Genomic DNA, 12240 nt, shown 5'->3' with positions numbered 1-12240 from the left:
TTTATTTATATTTTTAAAGGAAGGTTTTTAAAATAATTTCTCTGTATTTATAGTTGCTTATGGCACAATGCTGGAACATCTGAGTCACTTATGAGTAACTTGTATTTCTCAAAGCTTTTTGCTACCATCAGCTTTTCCCCCACCAAGGTCACTTTGCAATTACAGCGTACCTGAGTTTTCTCAGAGGGGAGCTTTCTTTTCTGTGATATAGTAAAGCTATTTTACTCCTTAGGAAGAGTATCATTTTCAGTGTTTGATACCAGCTTCTTTTGCAACTTTCTCCCAAATCAGAAACAAGCTCAGTCCTAGAGGAAAATATGAAATGGAAATACTTATCTTACTCTTGCACATTCCCTCTTTTTTCAGTAAGTATTTGGAATGGGAATTCAAGATCACATAAGTTCTTAGGCCAGGTGTAGACCTTCTCCAAATGACTATAGCATACAACTGTCTACTGTGGAAACTGTTAAATGCTAAAAGCAATACACATAATATATCAACTTTTTGCTTTTGTCTGCTCACTATCTTTTAGATGAACTTCTCTGTCTTTAGGCAAAGCATGACAAACTGTTGAGAACACAGGCTTTGTTATCAGGCAGACCTGTGCACCTCTGTTTTCTCAATTAGCAGAGAGGGGGCAGGGTTACCAGTTACTAAGAGGAGACCTCGCAAAATAGCATTTTTCTCTGGTAAAGTCGCTGTCATTCAGAGTCTTGCTGCAGGTGGTGTCACAAACTCCAAAATGAGGTCTTCTCAACAACCCAGACTTACACAAGCTCCAGGCAGCTGCCCAAGAGCCACCAGAGGCAAAGAAGCCAGAGTGGTAGTCTGTTTACAAAGAGAAATCGATGTGTCTGGTTACTAATAGTCACTATGTCAGTCTGACAAGTATAATCTGTCCCTGTGAGTCCAGGGAAGATGGAGGAAGACCATTGTTGGAAAAACTTGGAATTGGGGACAAGAGTGGGTATTTGGATTGTATGTTTTATATAAATAATGGCATCCACTCCTGGTAATCTTCAAAATGTGTCATTTCCATTAGCTTCCCTTGTCTATGATTCTGTTTAGAAATACTTTTTTAATGTTTTTTTTTAACATTTTTTATACAACTGACTGGCTCATGTCAATAAAGGCTTGTTTGTTGAATTAATAAGGAATGACAGCAGGATGACAAGGCTTGCTTAAACAGGGAAAAAGAAATGGAGTATGGTTGTAAATTAGAATCCAACTACTCATGACTTGTAGGGGAACAAAGCAGTTTTTCTAAGGGACAGAGCAGATATCATTTGCATCACCCCAGACAGAACTCAGTTTACATCTTATCACTTTTCTGCAAGTCACCATCCACCTTTGCACCTGAGCTCCATGTAATAGAAATGGTAAGTCAAGCAGAGGTACTATCCCCTAACCTCAATTGATTCTTAGTCAGGCTTGTTAGACTGCATTCCAGTGTGCATTCTTTCTGTTTTGGTTTATTTTTTAATTTAAATTGAATTTATTGGTACATTCTAGGTATACAGTACAGTTACATTCATTATTGGAATCTTGTATCTTTACATGACAGGTCTTGGTTCTCATTTTTTCCCCTTGTCCCTGCCCTCCCTTCACCCCCTCCTCCCCTCCCCACCCACAAACACTTTAATTCCATTTTTACATTTTCTCATGGTTTTTTTCCCTTTCTCTTATTTCCCTTCCCCTACCCTTCTCAGCATGTACCACCTCTCTTCAGAAATGCTAATAACTTTCCCTCAACTCTTTAGCTTGGGGAGATTCACCACTCTCTGATATCCTTGTGCATCTCTGTTATGACCAAATACATTTATCTGAAAGTTGTGAAATTTTATATTATTTATAGGATCCTTATTTACAAGGGGTGTAGATCTCTGCAGGTCATGCTACTTCCTTAGTGTCCATTTTCTTGGAGAAGAGCCCTCTTTTCCTCTTCCTGCGTATTGTTCTGTCATACTGCTTGTCCAGCAGGACCATGGTCTTTAAATGGATAACAATCTGTTCCTAAGATGGGAAAGAGAGCTCTTTCCTTTTCTGAGGCTTTTTGCAGTGTCACATGTCTACAATCCCTACCATGAAGAAATGAAACTCAGATTGCACCCAGTGCAGTAGGGGTGTGGCCAGCTGTAATTTGTCATCCTTCCAGAATGAAACTGAGCCTGGGTACCAATTCCTGCAGGTGGTTTCAGCAAATGGCCTGTGTAATCAGTGAGGCCAGCATAGGCCTAAAGAGAATGAAAGTCTATAAATTGCCAAGGTAGTCAGAAAAGGTTATGAGCTGGAGAACAGCCAGGCCAGAGTGATTTGGATGTTAGAAAGCAGAGGCTGAGTAGAGAGGATGGTGCTGAAAGTGGCTTGGTTAGAGATCCTGGAGTGTGTCGTCTAGCTCTTCCTCCTTGCTTGATAGCTGAGTGCAGGCTCTCCAAGATGAATCAGGAAAGCTGCACATAATTCACCGTGGCTCTTAAAACAGGGTGCTCCTTGGTGGAAACTGAGCTAAGGGCCAAATCAGCCGTTGACCTACTCGTAGTTATTGCCACCATCCCAGCTTCTGATTCTCTCATTGTTGAGCCCTCATGTTTCTTGTCCTTGGTGCCACTCAGTTCTCAGAGAGCTTCCGGAGGTAGCTGTCCTCTCTCCTCTCCTCTGCCAAGCACACTCTCCAGCAGCCACTTTTCTGACCCAATTTGCCTCCAAATCTATCAGCTTCTAGTGGCATAAACTAAGATTGCTTCCTCTTGAGTGAAAGGTTACTGCTGGTTTTGTTGTTGCTGTTATTGTTCTAGCCCCCCAGGTAGTGTAGGGCTGCATCAAAACTGACATTACTTGAATTGTCCTTTAAAAGAATAGGATTGGCCAGTAGGGTCTGCCAAGAGGAAACAAATTCCTGGTAATTTGCCGGAAAACAACACCATCTCTGAAAAGTAGGTGTTGGTTTGGTACTTGAGACCACTGGGACCAAAGGTTGAGCTGAGTCATAGGGAGGCTGGCAAGGCTTGGGAACTGCTTCCAGGATGGTGGTCAAATGTTGTCTTACTCAAGATGCTTGACACAACTGCCCTTAGAATCCAAGTGGGGAGAGTTGGCTTTTCAGCTCAAACTTTCACGTGTTTCAAAACTGAAAACTGTGTTGAGTTTCTGATCTTACTCTTGAGGACATCGTTCAGATATGTAGACAGACTTGCTGAGGAATGTAAACCAACTGAATTTGAATCTTGGTGAACTCTTCTGCCTCTTGTCATAACTTCTGTTTGGGGCTAGTATGGGTGAATAAAAGCATTTGCAACACATACTGTATTTGCAACACAGTTAAAATTCAACGGAGATCGGCGTGTTATTTCCAAGAGGCACACTGGCTCTTTTAGAACAGAAAAGTTGCAATTATCTTCACCTTCCAGATTCCCCAGAGATGTCCTCTGATTGGCACAGAACAGAGACACCACAGGAAAGTCTTGCTTCACTTGGGTTAAGGTATAATGCAAAACGATCAAGATGGTGAGGCTTAGAAGCAGAGAGCAGGAGTTTTTGTGGATGTTCATGGAAAACCACGGGAGAGCTCTGATGAGAAGAAACACAGCAAACACGATAAAGTATTCATCAGTAGTTTGCTAGGCAGTTGGAAATGAAAGGCTGCCTGACCAGCTAGAAGAGTACATGTCCAAAAATAAAAGCATGACGTGGTGGAAGGAACACAGCAAACCAGGTCAGGTATTCTAGCATTGAATCTTAGAGCTTACCTGTTCTTTCGGGACAAGTCACCCCATCCACTTCCTCAAGGCTCAGCATCTCTATCAGTAGAAAGATTTTGTTATACAGAGTTGTTGGGAGATCAAAAGCAATGATAGGTAAGAAAGTGCCTGGATAAGGGATTCATCTCCGGATTGGGGGTGACTTAAAGCTCAGAATCCTTAGAATTGATTTTGGACAAGAAATAAATCAAAAGTAACCATTAAGAATCTCCAGGCAAGCAGCTACACGACACAATTTATTGTTGCTGCTTTAAGAGCAGCCAGCTATACTTCCCATTTTCTGAGTTACTGATTTCTGGACTCTTACTTCTATGTGGTTTTAAAAACAAGTTTGCTTTTGTTAATTTACTATTATCAAACTATTCCCAGTAGAAGGGTTCAAGGTGTCTATTAAAATTCAATATTTTCTAACCTTAGAATATCCTTTTGGAGAAACAGATTACTTTGAATTTCAGTCCATTTATTGGCATCCCATCCTGAAGATTTTCTGTAGCGATATATCAAGGGTGAGGTTCAGGCCAGCCAAAAGTCTGAATTTAAAGTTAATGAGCTAATATGCTAATGCACTCTGATTGGTATCCATCGCCCATGTCTTGGTTAGTGTGTACCAGTGATTGGTATTGGTATTTTTAAATACCACTCATACTTTTTTCCCCTCCTGAGTTCTGGCCTGTATGTGGAACACATACCTGAGAATCACAGGCCAAAAGAGCAATGAAGAATTTTAAAATTATTCCAAGCCCATGCCAAATGTTCCCCCAAATGCAAAGATTCTGGATTACTGTGTTAGAATACATCACAGTTGTCAGACTGTGCTTGTCAAGAATGAGGCTGAGTTTGCTAATCCACTTTCCCAACCAGCCCAAAACAGGGTCCATGGGGCTGAGACTCCATACCTAGTTCAATTAGAACAGAGACAGAAAAGAGGAGGTACTGCCCTTTCGGAGAAGTGGTGATGGACCTGGCTTGGGTATGCTGCTTGTTACATGGAAAGGACATAGCTAGAAGCAAAGATGGAAAGTGGACAAAAGGACAAGAGACCCCACAGATAAAGCCAAGAACCTGCTCATAAACAAAGATCTTGAGAAGAGAGATTTAATGCCATTAGTAAAGAGGGCCCAAACAATACCTATCTACCAGCAATCCTATTAGCTGTTTTTTTTGTCCTCTTTCTCCTTTTCCTCCTTTCATCCCTCTTTTCCTTTCCTTTGAGAAGGAGCATGGAGATAGCAGGAAAAGGACTAGAATACAAAACAGCAACATTTCCTCCTATTAAGGTTCCCTGGGGAAATGGCTGATGCGGGAGAACAGCAGGAAATATTCACGATGAGTCTTATATCCTGCACCAGAAAGCAAAGACACTATCAAAACAAACATACCCTTTCAAAAGGGGTGAACATGAAGGGTTGCCTGTGCCTAAAGATGAAGAAGCCATTTTGAACGTCCAAAAGAATATTGATGCAATTGATTAAAAATACCACAAGTATGTAAAAACCCACAGGTTCGTATCGATACTTTATGTAACAAAGCTCCTCCTCCTCCTCCCCAAAGAAATTCTCACAGGTACACCTTTAGAAGTGTATAGTGCAGGGGCCAGGAATTTAGCTCAGTGGCACCACGCCTGCATCACAAGCACAAGGTCCTGAGTTCGGTTTCCAGTACCAGAAAAAAAAAGTAAATAGTGCAATAATTCTCTTTTCTGAAGTTGAAAAGAATTAACATTCATTCTGCATGTCTTATATAAATTCCATTTTAAAGTAATCAACACACATGAACGGAAAAAAGGAAAATTCTGCTTTACAAAATAATTCTGGTTAATAAATGTAGACGGTGTCTAGGATTATAAGAAGATTATCACTTTACAACTTGAATGAAATTACCGACTCAGTAATTACCTATGGATCACCCCTTAAAGGTTGATGAGGAGCCTCTGCATGGAGAAATCCGTCTGTCATCACCTGAGCACACTCTGTGTGGGACGACTAGTCATTGAATAGCCATGCCTCCCTCAAAGCTTACCCTGACTTAAGCACCCAGACATAAGTTCTATTTAGAGAAAAATGTGAGCTAGAAGAACATTTCATAAGACAGATACCACAGTTTCAGCAATACAATAGTCCCCGCTTATCTGTGGCTTCACTTCTGTGTACTTCACTTCAGGTATCTGTGGTCATCTGCAGTCCGGAAATAGTAAATAGAAAATTTCAAACATAAGCCATTCTTCAGTTTTTAAATTGGCACCATTTGGAGTTGCAGGATGAAATCTCACACCATCCCTCCCAGGAAGTGAGTCATGTTTTTGTCCAACATTTTTGTAATCTACAATCTATATGGTTCTCATCTGTTAGTCATCAAGTAGATATCTTGGTATGAGATGGACTGTCACAGTACCAAAAGTACTTGTGTAGAGGGTTTGGTACTATCTGTGGTTTCAAGCATCCACTAGGGCCTTGGAACATCATCCCCCCCCCAATAAAGGGGACAAATGTAAGTCAGTGGCCCTGGGAAAATGAGATGGTACATGCTCTAGGTAAGAGGAAGTTCAAAAGATCTAACACAGATGCATTGTGTGGACCTTGTTGGAATCCTGACTTGAAAACATCAACTCTAGAAAACCATTTTGGAGACATTTGGGAAAAGTATGGACTAGGTATTGGGGGATAGCAAAATTAAAAGTTAATTTTACAAGTGAATTATATTCAGGTTATATATAAAACGTGTCATGTTTTCTCTCTCCATATGTTCTCTCTCCTGGAGCCTGTGTGTACTTCATCTATTTTGTATAATTCAAATAATTATTATTTTTCAATTTGTAATTGACATGTAGTATTTGTACATGTTTATGGGGCATATTACAATAATTTGATGTATATTTACAATGTGTAATGATCAAATCAGAATAATTAGCATTTCTATCTTCAAATATTTGTTATCAAATATGTATTAGGAACCTTAAGATTCTTCTGAAATATGCAATAAATTGTTGTAGACTGTAGTTACCTTACTGTGCTACAGAACCCTAGAACTAATTCTTCCTGTGTTTTGGTGTCTGTTTTCTGACCTCTATTCCTTCTTTCTGGAGTAAAATTGAATTTCAGTGTTGTTTTAATTTGCATTTTTCTAATTGCCAGAAATATTGACATTTTTTTCATGTATTTATTGGCTACTTTTACTTCTGAGAAATGTCTTTTATTTCAGTTGGGTATTTTTTATTAGGTCTTGGGGGTCTAATTTTATTGAGTTCTTTGGATGTTCTAGATATTATACCTCTTTCTGAGGTGTCACTGGCAAAATGTTTTCCCATTCTGTAGGTTATCTCTTCATTCTTTTATTTCCTTTGCTGTGTAGAAGCTTTTTAATTTATTGTGATCCCATTTGTAGATTCTTGATGTTATTTCTTGTGCAATTGAGGTCCTGTTCACAAAGTCCTTGCCTACTATGACTTCAGGAGTTTAACCTATCTTACCTTGCAGCAGATTGTTTCTTTTTTGATATTTAGATCTGTGATCCAGGTTTCCTCTAGCCGCACAGATAGGGCAGGCTGGTTGCAGGATAGGAAGTACTCTTGCTTTTCATGGCCACAAGGTGTCGCCACTGGAGCTCCCTCCTGTCCAACTATGCTGTCACAAGATGGGTTAAAGGGCCCAGCAAGGCTTTGGGTGAGGGTGAGGGAGATTGGTTTGAACCTCAGACTAACTCTTAGTTCATGTCACATTCTCTGCAGTAACATTTAAAGGCACAGCGTGTCATGACTGTTTTTCAACCATATGGTGTGTCAGAGCCCTTTCTAGTCAAGCAAGCACCCATATGGCAGGCACTGTTTTAAGGGTTTGGGATAGATCAGAGAACAATAAAACACCTAAAGAGCTAAGGAGTTGAGGTGAGGGTTATATGCCAAACAGCTAAGCCCAGGTCACCAGCAAAGACTCCCCCTACTTTCCTGATGAGTTTTGCTTTGATTTAGTAAACTGGGGCTTCCTGCTATATACTTGTATAAGTGAGTGCCACAAAAGTGATCCACAGAAATCAGGTCACTTCTTCAGATTAAAAAAATATATAGGTAGAAGACCTCAGTTAAAATGAAGATTCTTATCATCTTGTAGGATGTTATAAGAATTAAATTACATATCTTCACTGGTCTTTGAACTCATAAAGGGTGTTTTGCTTACTGCTATGCCAATATTTTTCAATATATTCTGCCTTTTTCCCAGTTCCTAAAACAGTACCTGGCATATAAATAGAGTTCAGAATAGTAGAGCTCAGTACACACACACAGAAAGCATTTATAGTGAGCCTGCAGTGCTGGGCCAATAAACATTAAATCAGCAGATTCCCGAGATGTTAGTCTGGGGCCATCTGAGACCTGCGTTTCACAGGCTCCCTTTCAGCAAGACCCTTGAAGTGCTAAAGCACATTTCCTCCCTTTAAACAAAGTTGCAACAAAGGTCTAACCCTTTCCTCCTGGTGTGCTTATGGTAAAGATGTAGGTAGGGGTGAAATGCTGGCATCCCGAGCATATTTCATGGGTTCCTTGGTGCTATCAGTTGTAAAAGAGACTGAAGGCAGAGATTTTTAAATTTGAAAAAAGAAACGAAACCCTGTGTCATAGAATCAATGAAACAAACTGTTTTGAGTGGCAGTAGAGTATAATGGTTAAGCCCTTTGTGTCTGGAGTCTGACAGAAGTAGCTCCACCATTCATTCCCTTCGTAGCCTTGAGAGGATTACCTAACCTCTATAAAATTGAATTTCCTCACCTCTAAAATGGCCAAAGCCACTAGGGCTGCCTGTTGGATAGTATCGACCCAGTCTGCTTGATATTTTAGCTCTCCATCCAGTAAAATAAAATCTACAAACTGACCACCTTTGCGTTTCCTTCAGTATCCCATACCTCTCTGAAATAAAGTAACTGGATACAAAAAAAATAAAGCTGCTATAAAAGTCTAATGTTCACACTTACCTGTATAGCTCCAGTGTTTATTTAAGAAAAAAAGCGCATTCATACATTAGTTATGTAAAAGAAAACGTGCAATTTTTTAAAATTTACAGTTTAAAAAGTGTGCCCAACCGCCGCCTGCAGTGCACATCAGTTTTTGTTGCATTTATCCAGTTACCACAAAGAAAACAATGCCAACCTTATAGTGTTAAGTGCATGTAAATACTGAGTATACCCTGGGTACTGTGTCCAGAACATATTAGTTGTAAAAGAAAACGTGCAATTTTTTAAAATTTACAGTTTAAAAAGTAAGCCCAACCGCCGCCTGCAGTGCACATCAGTTTTTGTTGCATTTATCCAGTTACCACAAAGAAAACAATGCCAACCTTATAGTGTTAAGTGCATGTAAATACTGAGTATACCCTGGGTACTGTGTCCAGCCCAGGGACAGCTCAAGGACTATTCTTTGATCATAAGTTTGCTCTTGAAGAAAGCCTCTTTTTCTTGTTCACTGTGGTTTCCAGCACCCAGACCTGTTCTTAGAATCTGATAGGGACACTAAGCATTTAATGAAGGTACAAACCATTTCTTCTTTTAGCCTCAGACTACCTTGGGCAGGTGGTTTGGTGCAGGAATGTGGACTGGAGGAAGCATTAGCTGGCAGTCCCTGGCCTTGCCCTGAGAGAGAACCAAATGAGGCTTGTGGCATAGAAGGGTGAACACCTGTAGTTACCAAACTAACCCCTAGGAGAGTACTGAGGAGACTAGTCAAGCCAAGTCCTGGAGCAAGGAGTTTGTTACATAAACACTTTCAGGGCTTTGAAACAGTGTTGTGTTGATAGAACTGCTTGGAATCCCATAGCAAATAAAATAATGGCTATCACAGTATTTACTAAAAACATGGGTACACTGAGTACTGTATTTAACCCAGCACCGGGCTGGGATGGGGAGGAAGAAAGGCCTTTGGTTTATTTCTCAACATCTTAGCAGCACCTGGCTGCTGCTCAAACCAGGAAAGCTGCTCCCAGAAAATCAACATGCCCTGGGGAAATTCTTTGTATATCTGATGATCGCAGTTAGAAGAGAGACAGACGGACAGAGAACCTAGGACTCTCTTGTTCTCTTTCTTTGGCAATTCTGGATGGGGCTTTGTATATTCCAAGTATATTCCTCGGGTGGCAAAAGAAGTATAGTGTTGGGTGCAGGGAACTGCCTAATGCTTATATTATAAATTCATTGCACTACTGACATGAATTTGAAAAGATCATTCATCAAGAACTTTTATAAGCAAGCCCCAGCCCCTAACATTTCTCTTCACACTTTCTCACTTTTCAGGTGACCTTATACAAGGACTCTGACATGGAGGACTTTGGGTTCAGTGTAGCAGATGGCTTGCTGGAGAAAGGTGTATATGTCAAAAATATTCGCCCTGCTGGGCCAGGTGATCTTGGTGGTTTGAAACCCTACGACAGGCTCTTACAGGTAAGACTGCGGGTGGAAGACTTTATTCCTTGCAGCTGACTCATAACTGGGAACACCCTCCAAATCTTTCTGTACATTTGAGGCCCTTTGTGTTTTATTTTCCTTCAAACCTTGTCATCGCTATTTTGGAATTAGTAATAATAAAGAGCTGAGTAAAGAATGTTCAGCTCTTTGTAAATCCTATCCTAGTCCAAACTGATCTATCAGTTTCAGCTGAGCTCAGAGCCCTGTTTCCCAATCTACTGCTTGTTACTCAGACCCCACCAGCGTGGGGGTCCTTTGCCAGTATCTCATCTGGCCTCCCTCTGCCTCCTGTCCCCAGAACGATGTCTGATTTCCTGCCCTGGCCGCGCTGCACTTCCATGACGCGGAGTGCAGGCCTTGGCCTCTGCTGCTACTGAGCTTGCCGTGCTCCTCCCCTAAACTTGCCTATTCTCTCTCCCCACTTCAGTCCCTGCCTCAGTGACCCTATCGGACCACTCGGTCTGAGTGTTCTCCCTTGCTCTTGGTTCTTGGACCCTGCTTCCTGGGTTCACAGTGTGCCAGACATCACATTTGCTCTGTACCTTGCAATGTACTATTCGCTTTTTCTGAAACATTTTTCCATTCCCCACCTGTTACCTGCCTAACTCCTGCTTAAACTTTTGGCTTCACTTAAACCAGTGGTTTTCCAGCTTGGCTGAAAAACAGAATCTCCTGGTAATTCATCCCAGTGCCCAGGTCAAATTCCAGACCAATTAAATCATCTCAAGGAATGAGAAACACCATCCATGTATTGCTAAAGCTCACCAGGTGATCACAGTGAGCAATCAGAAAACCACAGGCATAGGTGACTTCTTTTCAAAGTTTTAGTTTACACTTTCACCTACGTGGCCTATACGTGATGTAGGCTAGTAACTGTTTCCTTTGATAGAATTATTTCATTATGACTGCTTCTTTCTCAGTAGATTGTGAACTACTTGAGAGCAGGGCTGATACCTTATTCTCTCATTCACCATTATTACATTGCTTGATATCTCAATATCACATAATACCTGAAACCAGAAAGACAAACCTTAAAACTTGATGTCATGGTCAGGTTTAGTTTCATTTTGCAAGCAAATTCCTGATTTTATGTAGTTTTTAGGGACAGTGTTTTCCCAGCCAAGGAGTGGGTTGGCATCAGTCTCAGAAATGTATTTAGCTGGGTGTATCTGTTGCCAGCTGCTCATTCTCACAGCACAAGCCTTCCATGGCCAGGCCGCCTTGCAGGCCATATCACTGAAGCAAGTTGTATTGATCAGCTGGATTGTTTCCATGCCAATTCTGGTGGTTGTGCTTACATCGGCAATAGAATGATTAGAAGTTGGGGGATACTTCATTTTCTGTACATACTCCAGTAACTGCTGGATAAACTGTGGAGCAGTTACTGAGTCTGTGAGTGCTCCCTTCCTCATTACTGATCGGCACAATCCCTATTTTCATAAAAGTTGGAGCTGTAAAAATGGACTGGATTCAGATTATGAAGGCCCTTGAGGGCCACAATAACGTCCTCAAACTTCATTCTGGAAGTGTAGTAATTTCTCTGGCAGAAGAATGACACAATTTGTAACATAGAAAGGCAACAGCATGTCCTCACAGGGCTGCAAAATGGAAGATCACAATGATGGAGACCAAGGAGGTGTGGTTTTTTGAGACAGGGTCTCACTATGTAGTTGAGACTGACCTAGAACTCACTGTGTAGCTCAGGCTGGTCTCGAACAGCGATCCTCCTGCCTCAGCCTCCTGAGTGCTGGGATTACAGGGGTGCGCCACCATGCCCGGCTCAGACATTTTGTTTCTGTAACAGCTTCAGCCTGTCCTTGCAAAGCCCTCCGGCAGAAAGTCGGCAGATTGGATCTGTTGCTCAGGAGAGGTTAGAGCCAGAGCCAAGCATTTCAGATATTGGTGGTGTGGGCTTAGATAAAGTTGGTCATGGTGAGCTTTAGTAAGAAAGAGAAGAGAACCAAAAATAGAATTCTAACAATAACAACATGCAAAGGACAGGAAACAATAAAGGTGGAATAGTATTAAAGGCAAACAATTA

The 12240-nt window shown here is 41.1% G+C and overlaps 1 protein-coding gene across 7 annotated transcripts in view; it reads left to right on the top strand.

Annotated features, from left to right (window-relative positions):
* The window catches only part of Grip1 (glutamate receptor interacting protein 1), a 390535-nt gene that overhangs the window by 375271 nt on the left and 3024 nt on the right, over positions 1 to 12240 (top strand). For all 7 annotated transcript variants that reach the window (XM_033763767.1, XM_033763765.1, XM_033763766.1 and 4 more), the window contains one exon: positions 10029 to 10175. In XM_033763767.1, coding sequence (XP_033619658.1) covers positions 10029 to 10175 — 147 coding nt within the window. The remainder of the gene's footprint in view (positions 1 to 10028; positions 10176 to 12240) is intronic.

The sequence above is a fragment of the Fukomys damarensis genome, unplaced genomic scaffold, assembly GCF_012274545.1.
Source record: "Fukomys damarensis isolate Sample0158 unplaced genomic scaffold, DMR_v1.0_HiC HiC_scaffold_15, whole genome shotgun sequence".
NCBI classification, from domain to species: Eukaryota; Metazoa; Chordata; class Mammalia; order Rodentia; family Bathyergidae; genus Fukomys; species Fukomys damarensis.
Note: the sequence above shows the minus strand (reverse complement) of the source record. Positions and strands in the feature narration are given on the sequence as shown.